The sequence below is a fragment of the Bos taurus genome, chromosome 7 (genome assembly GCF_002263795.3).
Source record: "Bos taurus isolate L1 Dominette 01449 registration number 42190680 breed Hereford chromosome 7, ARS-UCD2.0, whole genome shotgun sequence".
In the NCBI taxonomy this organism is placed as follows: Eukaryota; Metazoa; Chordata; class Mammalia; order Artiodactyla; family Bovidae; genus Bos; species Bos taurus.
The window spans coordinates 21,117,082-21,132,631 of NC_037334.1; the positions used below are offsets into that span (position 1 = coordinate 21,117,082).

The 15,550-nt window shown below is 52.1% G+C and overlaps 1 protein-coding gene and 1 non-coding gene across 2 annotated transcripts; both read right to left on the bottom strand.

Annotated features, from left to right (window-relative positions):
• Positions 1 to 966: 966 nt before the first annotated feature.
• Positions 967 to 3,075, bottom strand: GADD45B (growth arrest and DNA damage inducible beta). Its single transcript, NM_001040604.1, has 4 exons — positions 2,825 to 3,075; positions 2,616 to 2,717; positions 1,988 to 2,210; positions 967 to 1,720 (listed from the first exon to the last, which is right to left on the bottom strand). The coding sequence occupies exons 1-4, from the start codon at positions 2,866 to 2,868 to the stop codon at positions 1,607 to 1,609; spliced, it is 483 nt and encodes a 160-aa protein (NP_001035694.1). The 5' UTR covers positions 2,869 to 3,075; the 3' UTR covers positions 967 to 1,606.
• Positions 3,076 to 9,593: 6,518 nt separating this feature from the next.
• On the bottom strand, positions 9,594 to 9,666 carry TRNAG-UCC (transfer RNA glycine (anticodon UCC)). The gene has a single exon. It is a non-coding gene; the product is annotated as a tRNA-Gly (tRNA).
• Positions 9,667 to 15,550: the final 5,884 nt, after the last annotated feature.

A 15,550-nucleotide genomic window follows, 5' to 3' on the forward strand; every position in this document is an offset into this window, starting at 1 on the left:
TTCCTCACGCGCCCACGTGGGGCTCCGTGGAAAGGTCGCGGCCTGGGCTGGTCCCCGGGTCGGGTCGCCCCCCCGCAACCTGGTTCCCAGGCCCGAGGTGCAGCGCTGAGGGGAGGGGGTGTGTTGCACAGGTGTCGCGAGCCCACTCCGCAGGCTCCGGGCAGGAAGACTGAAGCCGGAGTTCAGCCGGGCTGCCCTCCTAACCGCCCCGCACCCCCGCCGCAGGGGGTCACACACTTGAGACTTTGGTAGAACAAGGAGGTGGACGGCCAGGCTTCGCAGTTTCGATTTAGAGGCAAAACGTAGCCGCGTGCCAAGCCCAGCTGGGCCGGGAGCACGACTTCCTGGGGTATTTTTCTGCTTGTTGATTTTAGTTTCAGGAATGAAAAAAAATTTTTTTTCTTCAGTGGAGTGAAGAGGCCCATCCTGGGATGGAGCAGGCTTGGGTGGGGGGTGCCCTCTGGGGAATCCCCAAAGTTCTTCTTGCTAGGCCCGAGCCCAGGGGCAGCTCTGAGCTCCAAGCCCACCTCGCTGTGTGGTCACAGGTGGCCCCTTGACCTCTCTGGAGCTGGGCTGCGGTGGCGGCTGAACAGGCAGGGGCTGCAGCCAGCCCCCCAGGGGTGCGTCTTCATGTGCCCAGAACCTGGGGTTGGCTCCAGCACCGCCAGTAACAGCAGCCGCACGGCGGCCAGGTTTCGTAATAAACCGGTCTTTTAATTGCTACGGGGCAGGACGGGAGGAGAAGAAAAAAAAGAGGCAAAGATTTGTTGGACTTGGGTGGCGCCGGCTGCAGAGAGAAGAGGCACTGTTTTTGCAAGGAGCCTGGAGCGGCTAACTCGGACTTAAGTAACACTTCCTGGTGAGCCTGCAGGAGGGGGTGCAGGGGCACACTGCTGGAGTCTGGGGGTGGGGGGGTGGGGGGGCTGGTCCCTCACAGAGGCTGGATTGCAAATACACAAGAACCCAGAAGCTTTAAAAATTTATTACAAGGCCATCATAGTAGAAGTAAAAATATATGTATCTGTAAGCTTCCCCTCTGTCTTTCAGTGGTTCAAGTAACAAGTGCAAGTAACAAAATAGATTGTCAATATAATGAGTTTGCAAGCTGGGAGTTCATGGGTACAGAGCAACATGAGCCCCTGCTCCCAAGTCCCAAAGTACTGTCCTGGCCTGGGTGCCGACCCTCGGCCAACCAAGGCCCGTTTTTTGCAGATGTCAGCTCCGGTCTCAAGAAGGGTGGGGGCTGCAGTCAGTCCCACCCCACCCCCGAAGTGTGGAGCCCAGGCCCTCCTTGGTGGGGGAAGCAAGCACCTCCCCAACTCCTGCATCTGCTCTGTCACCAGGCCTGAGCTCCCAGGTCCCCTCTCCTGCTGGCCCGGGTCCTGTCTTCTCCTCACACAGTGGCCGCCGCTGGCCCCCCGGCTCCAAGCTTCCCGCCCTGGGGTGGCCGGGCACTCCCTCTCCTGTCTTCAGTCTCCAGCGATCCTGCCCCCGATGGTCTCACGGGTTGGGTTGTTGAGGGGGGGTTGTTCTGGGAGGGAGGGGGGGTCAAATATTTATGTGGTTTTGTGTTTTCCGCAGCAAGTTTCCGATGCCCGGCGGGGTCTCAGCGCTCCTGGAGGGAGATGTAGGGAACCCACTGGTTGTTCCCCCTACTTTCTTCGCAGTAACTGGCCACCTCCACCAGGCCGTGGCTTTTCCAGGTGTCTGTGTGAGGGTTCTGTGGGAGAGCGAGAAGAGGGGGTTCAGCAGGAGCCCCCAGGAGTGGGTGGGGAGTTTCCCTCTCCCAGGGCTCCCATGGGGAAAACAGGCTGGCTCAAAATAACTCTCTGGGTGAAGAGGCCTGGAGGCCAGCGGGTTGCCCACGGGACATGCCAAGCGTGGCTGAGCGCTGAGCTGGTGCACACCGGCCAGCTCCACTTTGTTGACAAACACGGGCCCAGGTGCCGGGTGGGGGTGGGGCAGGGCGGAGACCCAGTTTGCTCACCGTGACCAGGAGACAGTGCAGGTCCCGGGCCTCGGTGGTGCCCTGGGTCTCGGCCGGCTCGCCCAGTAGCTGCGCCAAGCGCTGCATCCCCGACACCCGCACGATGTCGATGTCGTTTTCGCAGCAGAAGGACTGAATAAGCGTGAAGTGGATCTGCAGGGCGATGTCGTCCTCCTCTTCCTCGTCGATGGCCAGAAGGCACAGGACCACGCTGTCGGGATCCCTGAGGGGCCAGAGGGGGATGGGTCGGTCAGCTGGGGACTCGGAAGGGCCCCCCTTCCTGTTCGGCGGGGAGTTTGCAAAAGCAGAAAGCAACTGCAGGTGTGCAGGGGATGGCGTCTGCAAGCAGATGCTGGGGTGGGGAAGATGCTCGGTTCAAAGGCCGGGGGTGGGGGTGGGGGGTAAGTCAGGGACACAAACAGGCGACTGTTTGCAAGTGATGTAGCCCTAGCATACTGCAGCCTCCACGCCTCAAAAAAAAAAAAAAAAACAAGCAGAAAGATCCCCAACCCACAATGGGGACACTTGGGGGTGTCCCAGACCCATGCAAGAGAGGGGTGCAGCAGGGAGATTGCAGAGCGGAGAGGGTCCCCACCCGCGCCCAGCCGGGAGACAGAATCTGACTCACACATTCATCAGCTTGGCCGACTCGTACACCCCCACGGTGAGGCGGTCCTGGAGCTGCGCGGCCACCAGCAACTCCTCCACCGCGGCGCTCACCGTCTGCATCCTAGGGCCAAGGGAGAGCGGAGATCAGCACCAGGCCAGGCACGGGGCGCCCCGTCCCCGCCCGGCCCAGCCCGGCCGACCTCAGGCGGCGGGGACGCCGCTACTTACTTCTGCGCCGCGTTGTCGCACGCCACGAGCTCTTCCAGTGTCATGTTGCAGTTATAATCCACAGTGGAAAACAGCCTTAAGACAGGTTCAAGGAAGAAAATGCAATATCCAAGGCTGGAGAGCCCAAAGCCTTCCCACGGAGACCAAGCGTTAGTTAAGACCTTCGGAAGGCAGCGAAATCCACCCCCAAAAAGGCGGAAAAAAATTGCAAGTGTCTCAGCAAGAATAATCCAAGTAGCAACTCCGTAATATCCGAGTCCTCGGCGTCAGCGATCTGAGCTTGCAGCGGCCGGAACCGCCTTTTATAGACTAAGAAGTTGGGGGCGTGGCCACGGTGACCCGTTCGCCCCTCCGATTGGACAAAACACAAAGGAGAGAGAAATTCGCGCTTCGGTTGGCCGGCGGCAGGGAGGGGGCGGGGCGCCGCGCGGGGGCGCCCCACGTGGGGGCGAGAGCCGGGAGGAGGGCGCCGGGGGGGTGGAGCCGGGGGGAGCTTGAGTGCCAGAAAAGAAAAAAAAAAGCAGAAGTTTTCTCCTGATTTCCCGGCAGCCGCGCCGCGTTTCGGGGCGCGCGCGGGATTTCCAGCGCGCGAGGCGGCCCAGACTTTCGGGGGGGCCTGGAATCCCCTCCCGGTCCCCGGAGAGTCCCCGGCCCGAGTCTTTCCAGGTTCTGCAGGAGTTTTACACTGAGAGGGAGCCCAGTCTGCAGCCCGATCCCTAGGTGGTGGTAGTGGGGGTCGCACCAGGCTGCAGGGACCCCAGCCCCTGGGTGACTTTACTTTCTGGGCGTTTATGCCCTTATCTGTCTAATGGGAATGCAAAGTTGGCCTCATTAGATTGCAGAGAGTCCTAAATAAAGTGAGGGATGCACAGTAAGCGCCTAGCACGCGGTGGTGGCCGCAGGAGGCCGCCTCTAGATCCCCAAAATTGCAGGCTGCGAAGGCGGCCTCAGAGTTCCCACCTGTCCTATGACAATGCACACCGCCCTCACTGGGTTGCAGGAAACATTAACTAATAAGTGGAGTACACAAGCGGCACTTGATAAACGTCGCCTGGTAGTCTGGGAGGTCGCCTCGAGTTCCCCAGAACCAGGGGCTGCAGAGCCCAGGGCCGAGACCCGGTGCCCCCTCTACAATCCTGCGAGTTTCAGGGTGGGGCGCGCGTGGGAGGCGCAGGTGGCTCGGCCTCGCAGGCTCCACGCCCCCTGCAGGCGCCTCGCATTGCAAGGTTTGACTGCCCCTGTTCACCGCGCCTCTGTTGGGGGAAATCCAGGCTCGAGAGAGAGCGAGGGGAGCCGGTTCATCTGTGCGCCACGCGCTGCCACCTTTGCGCGCTGCCAGCTTGGCGCGCTTGCTGTGATGGTGGCCGCTTTTATTCCCTCCGGTGTGGGCGCTGAAAGTATAGAGCGCCCACTTAGTCCCAGGCTCTCCGTATCACGGTTCATTGAATCCCTAAGAACCCGGGAAGCATGGGCTATGCTCATCTGCAGGATGCAAAAGGGTAGACTGAGGTTTGGTGAGGCCTCCACTAATCCAAGGCCCCGATTAGTTCGTGCTGGAGTTACACGTGTGCGCCAGGCGCGGCCGCGCGCTCGGACAGCCGCCAGCCACGCCATCTCCCTGGGAAAGCAGTTCACGAGCCAGGCGGGCAGGCCCGCGTGGGACTGGCTCCCACGGTCGATCGGGGGCTCCCGTATGACTCAGCTGCACCCCCACCCCCGCCAGCCTGGGGTCTGGCCTCGGCCTCACGGCTTGATTCCCCCAGCTCCCCGGCCCGCGGTCCCGCTGACGCATCGCGCCGCCTCCGCGCCGCCCACCGTGGAGGCGCGAAATGTCCCGGGCCCTGCGAGGCGCGGCGGCGCCACCTGGTGTCCACGCGAGGTCCCTGCGTCCGCAGTTCCGGAAGGGACCAACCGGCGGGGGCGGAGTGTAGAGGAGGTGAAAAACCCGGAACGGGTGACAAATAACTTTATAGATTTAATTTTTTAATCAAACTAACTGCCTAGGCTACTGTGGGGTTTTTTTTTAATGGTAAAATATGCACGATATTTATCATTTCGATATTTGTAAGTATACCAGTGCATGATATACATGCACAATGCTGGGCAACAATCACCGTGATCTAGACCCAAATCTTTTTTATCATCCCCAGAATAAACTCTTGGGAATGGAACACGAGCTACCCCCATCTCCTGACACCCACCATTGACTTTTTGTCTCTATGAATTTGATCCTTTAGGGACTTCGTATAAATCGAGTCATACTGTATTCGTCCTTTGAGTCTGGCTTACTTAACTGAACGTAATATCCTCAAGACTCATCCACAGTTGTTCATTCATGTGTGTGTCACAATTGCCCTCTTTTTGAAGCTGAATAATATTAGACTGTATAGATGGACTGCATTTAGTTCATTCATCTGTTGATGGGCACATGGGTTGTTTCTACCATTTGGCTATTGTGCACCCCATTTTTTGTCAACAAAGTTTTATTGGGACCAAGGGCAGGGTATAGAGTAAGGGAATCAACGTACTCACCTCAGGCACAAATTTTAAAGGAATGCCATAAAACTCAGTCATCAATATAATATTATAGGGACTTGCCTGGCAGTCCAGTGGTTAGGACTCTGTGCTTCCACTGCTGGGGAGAGACAGGTTTGATCCCTGGTCTGGGAACTAAGATCCTGCAAGCCACATGGTGAGGCCAAAAGAAAAAAAAAAGATAAACAATATCTTAATATACTATTCTTAACCAAAATCTATGCCCCAAGACCCCCATCCATGATGAGCAAAAATCAAGGTTTTAAAACAAGCATTATCTGACAGGGTCGGGGGTAGAGGGCAGGGAGGTGAGTTGTTCACTTGCAAGGTTAAATCCTGGCTTTATTTCCAATTTTGAGCTTTTCTTCATCATGATTTTTTTTGCATTGATTTTTATTTTTTAAAATGTTACATTAAAGTATTTATCTTGGGATGTCCCTGGCAGTCCTGTGGTTAAGACTCTGTGTTTCCAATGCAGAGGGCATGAGTTTGATCCCTGGACAGGGAATGAAGATCCCACATGCCATGTAGCATGGCCAAAAGAGGAAAAATAAATAAATGAAATATTTATCTTGATGATTGAGCTTCGGGCACCCTCTTAAATTTTGCTCCTAAGGTAGGTGCAACCATGAAAATGTCCCTGTCTGCTCTAGAAGAGGTGACCCTGTCTTCCGAGGGGGAAACCCACACCCTCCTCCTGGAGAACGTGTGAGTTGGGGATTTGCCCAGTCAGAGAATTGAGCATATCCACACTCACCTTGCAAATGAGATTCCCTTGTCTCTAGAACTGATAAATGTAAGTGCTTTAAAATTTAATTTTACATCGCATTCAAGGCACACATAAGAGGACCACCTGGTGGTCCAGCAGTTAGGACTCTGTGCTTCCACTGCTGGGGCATGGGTTTGATCCCTGGTCAGGGAACTAAGATCCCACATGCAGTGGCCAAAAAAACCCACATGGATATGCATAAGAGCAAACTTTTTTTTTGAGGATTTATTACATGCTAAGCCTTTCATAAGCAGTTTCTCCTTCAGTGCCCAGGAAGCAGCCCTGTGTGGTGGGTGCACATTTGCAGGGGGTGGAATAGAGACCCAGGAAGACCATGCTGTTTATCCAGAGGCACAGAGCTCAGAGCTGTCTGAGGTTATTCCAAGATGGTTTTGAACTGTGGTGTTGGAGAAGACTCTTGAGGGTCCCTTGGAGGCAAGGAGATGAAACCAGTCAATCCTAAAGGAAATCAACCCTGAATATTCATTGGAAGGAATGATGCTGAATCTGAAGCTCCAATACTTTGGTCACCTGCTTTGAAGAACTGACTTGTTGGAAAAGACCCTGATGCTGGGAAAGATCGAAGGCAAGAGGAGAAGGGGACAACAGAGGATGAGATGGCTGGATGGCATCACTGACTCAATGGACATGAGTTTGAGCAAACTCAAACTGAAGGACAGGGGGAAGCCTGGCATGCTTCAGTCCATGGGGTCGCAAAGAGTCAGACACGACTGAGTGACTGAACAACAATTCCTAGATACTCCAGCTATTCCCAGAGGCAGGGGTTAGGACAGGATATGTGGTCCAGAGGGAATGGGCTAGGGGGATGCGGGTCCAGGAGGTCAGACTGGGGACCAGACAAGCAAAGTGAGTTTTGAAGGATGAGGAGGTATTTCCTGGTGGAGCCAGGAAGTGGTCTGCCCAGCAGAGAACACGGCCAGCCTGGCCGGGGCCTGGCCCCCTGGGGAGACACTGATGAGGCTGATTCAGAACGTCTTGGCTTGCCCTGGTGGGACCAGGATGAGGAAGGAAGGAAAATTGTTGGGGAGGCGGGTGCAAAATTTAAAGAGGCACCAAAAACTTGGTCATCGAGATAATCTTTTTTTTCTCTCTCTCATTTTTTATCAAGATGGAAATCACATACCATAAAACCCGCCCATCTAGAGTGTCTAGTTCAGTGGGTTTCTGTGGAATCACAAGCTTATGCAACCATCACCAGTAGTCCAGAATTAGACAAACTATTTTCCTTTTTCTTGGCTGCACCACATGACTTGTGAGACCTTAGTTTCCTGACCAGTGATCCGAACCCAGGTTCCCTGCATTGGCAAGTGGATTCTTAACCACTAGACCACCAGGGAAGCGCCCCGCCCCCCCATCCTATCTTGATTTACAATTTTGATAATGTAGTCAGCATGGTGTGGGTTTTTTTTTTTCTTTGCATTTCTTTAAAGTTTTTTAAAATATTTAAGGATGTTTGGAGGTGGGGCCTTTGGGAGGGGTCACGTGAGATGAGGCCCTGAGGGTGGGGCCCCTGGCATTAGTGTCCTTATAAGGAAAGGAAGAGAGAGCCCAGAGTGCTATCTGCCAGGTGGGGACACAGTGAGACCAGGAACCAGGTCCTCAGCAGCAACCAGCCACACCAGACTTCCAGGACATGGAAGAATCATGTCTATGATTTAGGCCCCTCCAGCCTGTGGTGTTTCTGTTATGATAACTCAAGCCCAGTAAGCCAGGAGGGGTGTGAGGGGCTGGGGTGAGGAGCATGGGGCAGGGGCAGTGGGCATGACCAAGGAGACTGCCTGGCTTTGAATCTCCCCCTGACCATCCTGCCACCCCACACCTGTGCCTCAGTTTCCCCCTCTGTGAAATGGAAACAATGTATTACCTAGGATCCTTCTGAGCATGGAATGCATTCATTCTGGTCCACACTTAGGAGAGGGCTCTGTGTATGGTGACTGCTCTCTAAGTGGGGGATTTAGGCATTGATTGAAGGCCTACTGGGTGCTGATTCAGCGCTGGGAGTGGTGATAATGCAACTGCTTTGGGTGTCGTGGTCAGGGTGGGCTTCTCTGAGGAGGTGACATTTGAGCTGAAATCTGAGTGTCGTGAAGAAAGTAAGCTAGGAACTTCCGTAGTGGTCCAGTGGGTGCCTAAGAATCCAAGTTCCCAATGCAAGTTGCCCAGGTTCGATCCCTGGTCAGGGAATGAGATCACACACACCACAGCTAAAAGAAGATCTCGAATGCCGTAACTAAGACCCAGCACAGTCATATAAATAAATATTGGAAGGGTCTGAATTTGACTTGGGGTCAATATAGCAAAGGAAACCATTGTCAGGCTTGAAGCAGGGGAGGGACTGGCCTCTGACATCTTTTTTTTTTTTTTTTTCTTTTTTCTCAAAAATGAACAAGACCTGATTCCGGTCCCCAAGGAGCAGCTTCCTGGTGGAGGCGAGTCACCATCTGAACTTGGAGACGCTGGGAAGACAGGATGGGCTGGGAGGAGGTGAACAGGACACACACCAGGTGGCAGAAATGTCAAGGGCAAAGGTGAGGAGGCCCGGTCACTTCCGGGGGTGCTGGGGGTGGATAGCAGTAGGCAGGAGGGGCCAGAATGTCTGTGTCTGTGACATCCGGGCGAGGTGCTTGGTAGGGGCCACTCTGCTCTGTCAAGCTCACCTGGTTCCAATCCCATTCCACCCCTCACAAGTTGTGTGTTCTCAGGTTGGTGACCTAACCTCTCTGAAACTCCCTTTTTTCCTGGGGAAATCAAGTTGTGAAAAGGATGATAAAAACCCATGACCTAGACTGGGCTTGGCCTGTGGAAAGAGCACTGTACACCTTCCCTATGGCAATTACCTTGAAAGCCACTTGAAGCCAACCCCCTGTCCCCAGATGCTCATGCCCCCTGCCAAACAAGTTCTCCCTGGAGTACCCAGAGGGCTTCCTCCAAACCCACAGTCTCACCATGCCCCTCTTCTGCTCACCCTTCCCGCTGTTCTCTGATTGTGCCTTTGCCCCTGCCGGTCCCTCCCCCCAACCCAAAACAGAGATGCACTTTTTAAGAAAGGTAAAAGCATGATTCTCGCTTGAATATCCAATCAATATTTGTCAGAGTTTGCACACTCGTTAACTAATGAAGGGACAGGTAAGATGTCTTCTAGGCCATCCAGAGACTGAATTGAATTTGTTTAGTTGATGCAAAATGATACAGTACAATCGTCCTTTTTCCATGATTTGCATGGATGACTTACATTTACATGATTTACATTTGTATAGATGCATGGAGTTCAACCCATTGTATTTTAGGTGGACATGGTTCCCATATGACAATCCTGACTTCAGATACCAGCTGTAAGTTCATCACGGGTGGAGACTTTTTCACATATGTTTCAGTTTAAAAAAGTATTACATTATAATATTACTTTTTTTTTTTAACCTCACCACTCAGGTTGTGTGATCTTAGTTCCTTGACCAGAGATTGAACCTGTGCCCCCTGCAGTGGAAGTGCAGAGTCCTAACCACTGAACCATCAGGGAAGTTCCCCCAGAGTTTCTTCTTAGGGTAATGAAAATGTTCTAGAATTGATCGTGGCCATGGTTGCATACATCTGTGAATATACTAAAACCACTGAATCATACACTTTAAGGGGTGAGTCATATGAGGTGTGAATTACATCTCAATAAAGCTATTAGAATAAAACAACATGGCTGCAATTCTAGGATTTCTTGGCAGACCCATTTCCCTCCCCTTTATCTGGGCTGGGTCTATAATGGCCTTGACCTCAGGGTCCTGAGGGAGGCAACACTGCCAACCATGATCCTTAACTTCAGGAGCAGCTACTGTCTTGCTCTCGGAGGAGATGTCTGAGATTCCTGAGATGTCTCATAGGAAGTCTGTGCTGTACCAATGGGCCCTGGGGAGACCCTGAGGCTACACAGAAGAAAAAGGGGCTGGCGAAGCTATAGGTTGACGGGAGAAGGAGCTCAGATCCCCCAGCCCAACTGCAAGTTGGACACCAACACTACATGGAAGAACCACTCTGCTGAGCCCCACCTGCATTCCCAACCCACAAAATCATGAGACATCATAAAGTCTGGGGGTAGTTTGTTACACAGCAGTAGATTGGAATCGAAACCTGCAAAGCCTCCTGGCACGTCTGGTTCACATTTAGGATTCTCAGACTCCTGGTGGTTCTGCACAAGAATGTGGCAGTGTGGGCAGGGCTGGCCCCACGCTGATGGTCTGCTGCCTTTGATTTGAGGGTTTGCCCTGGATCATGAGAGTCCTTACCTGCACACAAAGGGCACCTCGGCTCACAGATCCATAGCCCTCCCCCCAAACAGCTGCCCTCTGCCACCTCTGGGTCATGCAGGTGTGCAGACTGGGGACACTGCCTGCCTTAGGAGGATGTACCCTGCATCAGGAGACAAGGAATTCCCGAGTCGTAGGTACCAGAGTGAGGGCTGGAAAAGGAGGTGTGGAGAGAGGTCCCAAAGGGGGACAGGCAGACTTTAAGTGCAACAGTGACCCCAGCCCAGGTAACTACAGTCCCTCACCTGGGGACTATCCAGCATCCTCTCCACCTGTGCTGGCCAGGTAGTAAGCAGCCACCTGAGGCTACCATGCCCTTGAAATGTAGCTGGAGTGACTGAGGAACTGAATTTCAATTGAATTTCATTTTAATGAACTAAAACCCACAAACAGGGATTTCTCTGGTGGTCCAAGGGCTGAGACTCTGTGCTCCCACTGTAGGGGGCCTGGGTTTGATCCCTGGTCAGGGAACTAGATCCTGCATACCATAACAAGACCTATGCAGCCAAATAAATTAATAATTAGTTAAAAAAAAAACCTACAAATAGAAATGGTGGAGGGACTTCCCTGGTGGTCCAGAGGTTAAGACGCTGTGTTTCTACTGCAGGGGGCAAGGGTTCAATCCCTGGCCAGGGAACTAAGATCCCATATGCAGTGCAGCCAAAAACTAGAAAAGAAAACAAAGAAGTGGTGTAAAATACTTTTCCGTTAAAAACAACTTTATTGTTTCCTTAAATTGTTGAAAATTGAGCATCCAAGTTTTGATAGGCTGAAAGTATGAAAAACAGTGGATTTCAAAGACTTAATGTGAAAAAACAAGAATGTAAAATATCTCATCAATCATTTGTGTTAATAGAAAAGAATATGAAAAGAATATATATACATAATATATATAAAGTCGTGTCCAACTCTTTGCAACCCCATGGACTACACAGTCCCTGGAATTCTCCAGGCCAGAATACTGGAGTGGGTCGCCTTTCCCTTCTCCAGGGGATCGTCCCAACCCAGGGATCGAACCCAGCTCTCCCACATTGCAGGTGGATTCTTTACCAGCTGAGCCACAAGGGAAGCCCATATATATTTATAACTGAGTCATTTTGCTATATGGCAGAAATTAACACAACACTGTAAATTAACTATACACTTCAATAAGTTTTTTAATACTTTGATAAATTTTTTAAAAATTGTGTATGTTGATTATAATGTTGGTTAAAATATTTGGGGTATGTTAGGTTAAGTAAAACATATTAAAAATTAATCTCTCTCCTTTCCTTCAGTCTTTAAAGTACTGACTAAAATATTTAAAGTAATGTGTTAGCCGTTCAGTCTTGTCGGACTCTTTGTGACCCCATGGACTGTATCCTGTCCATGGGATTCTCCAGGCAAGAATATTGGAATGGGTTGAGGTTTTCTTCTCCAGGGAAATCTTCCGACCCAGCGACCAAACCCAGGTCTCCTGCTTTGCAGGCAGATTCTTTACCATCTGAGCCACCAGGGAAGCCCCAGAATAATATAGATGGCATTCTATTGGTGTTCTATTTTTTTTTCTTGAGGATATTCCTTTTTTAAAGTGAGATATAATTGAGATATAACAGTGTGTAAGTTTCAGGTGTTGATTTGATACATTTATATGTTACAGTATGATTACCACCAAAGGTTAACCTCTCTATCCAGGTCACATAATTATCTCTTTTTTTTTATGGTAGGATATTCTGTTTGTGTTGGAACCATGTTGTTCTGCACAGCAGTCTGAGGGAGGTTGTGTATTTCATTTTTGAAACACAAAACATATCAAACAGACAAAGAGCATCTATGTCTTAGGCAACCTTAGCCTAAAGCATAGAAACATTCACAACTACCAGGCTTCCAGAACACAACCACCATGCTGACTTCTGGGTTAACCACGTCCCCACTTTTCCTTTCAGTTCTCTAATATTTATAGCACCCTGAAATAACTATACAAACGGTAGCCTACTGGAGCTAGTCTTCTGCACTTTGTTTTTTACATGCTCTTTTGTTTAGGCGGTCATTCTGGGCATTCACTTTTACTGCTGTATAGTGTTCCACTGTGAGTCTACACAAAGGTATCAGTGTATTCTGTTTTTAAATCTTTTAAAATTTGTTATTATTTTTTGGAGGGGGCAGGCTGCATGGCTTGTGGGACCTTAGTTCCCTGACCAGGGATTGAACCTAGGCCACTTAGGCACTTAGTGAAAGTGCCAAGTCCTAACCTACTGGACCACCAGGGAATCCCCTCACACACACCATTTTTTTTCAAATTGAAGTACAATTGACAATGTGCTCATTTCAAATGTACAGCAAAGTGATTCAGTTATACATACATACATATATATATGTATATATATATATAAATACACACACATATACATATATATAAATTTTCAGATTCTTTTGCATTATGGTATCACAGGATACTGAACATAGTTCCCATGGGTGTGTTCTTATTGAAGGATATTTGAGCTGTTTTCAGTTTTTGTTTCCCTACAACAACAAACAGTGAGGGTTTCGAAACTCAAATCAAGTCCTCTCCTATATGATAAGGAACTAAGTTCTGGGACAATGGCCAGCAAGGATGTATATCCTTTTAACATCAGTACCAGTGTGCTTGGGAGTGGGCCCTGCTCCAGGGGACACCTTCACTGCAGCATCATGAACCCTGGAGCCAGACCACCCAGCTAAATGGCACCCAGCTTCCATGATCAAAGGACCCCCGCACCCCCACCCCCGCCACAACATATTTATGTGTGCATGTGTGCTCAGCCGCTTCAGTGGTGTCCAGCTCTTGCGACCCCATGGACTGTAGCTCGCCAGGGTCCTCTGTCCATGGGATTCTCCAGGTAAGAATACTGGAGTGGGTTGCCATGTCCTTCTCCATAAGATCTTCCCAACCCAGGGATTGAATCCGAATCTCTTACATCTCCTGCATTGGCAGGCAAGTTTTTTACTACTAGTATCGCCTGGAAAGCCCTACTTATTAATTAATTTTTGGCTGTGCTGGGTCTTTGTTGCACGTGGGTTTTCTCCAGTTGCGAGCGGGGGCTACTCTCCAGTTGCAATGTGCTTGGTCTTCTCATTGTAGTGGGTTCTCTTGTTGCGGAGCCTGGGCTCTAGAGTGCAGGCTCAGTAGTTGTGGTTCTGCAGCAAGTGGGCTCTTCCCGGACCAGGAATCAAACCTGTGTCTCTTGTATTGGCAGGCGGATTCCTCACCACTGAGCCACCAGGGAAGCCCATATACTTATTATATTCTAACATGCCACTCCTGCCGGCTTCCCAAGGGCAGGGACAGACCTTTGTTCTGGTCACTGGTGTCTGGCACTGGGAGATGTCAATCCACACCTGTTGATTTCATTTTTCCCCCAAGCCCATTTAACAAGCAGCTGTCCCTCCAATCCTAGCGCTACCCTGCCCCCCAGATTTCAGTTGGAATTTCAGGGTTCCAGCTCCAGGTTCCTGACTTCTGATCCTAGATTCCAGGTTTAGCCTCCAGGCTCAGGAATCCGACCAAACTTGTCCTCCTCTGGGCTCTGAAACAGGGCTTCCCGATCCAGGGTCTAGAACCCCAGCTCCCCAACAGACACGAGAATCAGGGTCCCCCAAATTCAGACCCTTCAATGCGAGTGGTCCCCTCTCCTCCCATCCGGAATCCACGCCCTCCACCCCCACCCCCTAGCTCCAGGTTTTGCATTGAGCCCGCCCCACCCCTCCAGATTCCAGATTCCGCGGTCCTGCAGGTCCAGGCGCCGGAATTCAGCATCCAGGCTCGTGATCCGGGCTGGGAGCCAGCGGGAGTCGTTGGACTGAGATTTTGAAAAATTTGGCGCCAAACTCCAGCAAGATGCCGCGGAAGGGACGGGGGATGGGGGATGGAGCGGGGAGGGAGAGTGGACGGCGGGCAGAGACTGGCCGGTCCTCCCGGGCTCAGGGATTTCTCGCCCACCGACCGCACCCTCCACACCCAAAGCAGGCAGCAACTGCCCATTAACTCACAAGCGCCCTGGGGTCAGAGGGTCCTGGGTTCGAACCCCATCCCCTCCCCGCCCCTGGTGGCGGGGGTTCCCAGGACAGGTCCCCGGATCGCCCCGTGCCTCAGTTTCCCGTCTTGGAAATGGGCCGAGAATCCCACCACCACCACCACCACCAACCCCAGCCATGTGTCGCGCCTGGTGAGCCCGTAAAGTGGACAGGCCATCTTCTCCGGGTGGCCAGACCTAGGGCTCAGCGGGGCGGGGTGGGGTTTGGGGTGAGGGGTCTGGACCAGCAGTCGCCGCCCCGCCGGCTCAGCGCCAAAATTTGAAAATTGCCAGCGCCTCCCAAACTGAGCACGCGGAGGGGAAGCACCGGCCCCACCCACGGGAAGCGCAGGGCTTTCTGGGACTTGGAGTCCAGCCCCCTCCCCCCGGGCTCCTCGATGGGCTAGGGGCGGGGAGGGCGCTCGGGGCACAGATGGGGCGGAGAGAAGGGGCCAAACTCCAGACTGAAGTCAGGCCCGTGCAGCCCCGGGTGGGGGATGACCGCAGGGAACAGAATTCCTGAAGGAGGGAACAGCGCAGGCCAAGACCTGGAGGCAAATGGGACATCCACATTCCGTGAGAGGCCAGCCTGGTGGACGCAGGGTAGGCTTTGGGGCCTTGCATGGCAGAAGACCCGGGCGGTGGTCAGTGGGACCTCTGATGGGGAGGGGATTGCAGCAATGTCTAGAGGGTGGAGGGGAGGAAGGTGATCCCATACTACCTCAAACCCAAACGTTAATCGTTTTTCTTTCCTCCCACCCCTCGTTATGTTGTATCACTTATTAGTGATAAGTGTTAATCTCTCAGACTATTCATGACCCCATGGACTGTAGACCGCCTGGTTCCTATGGAATTCTCCAGGCAAGAATACTGGAGTGGGTTGCCATTTCCTTCTCCAGGGGATCTTCCCCACTTGGGGATGGAACCTGGATCTCCTGCATTGCAGGCAGAGTCTTTACCTCAAGCTTCCTCACGTTCTACCTACTGTTTTGTATTTGGTGTTTCTCCTAGTATGAGGGGCTTCCCTGGTGGCTCAGTAGTAAAGAACCCACCTGACAATGCAGGAGACGCAGGTTCC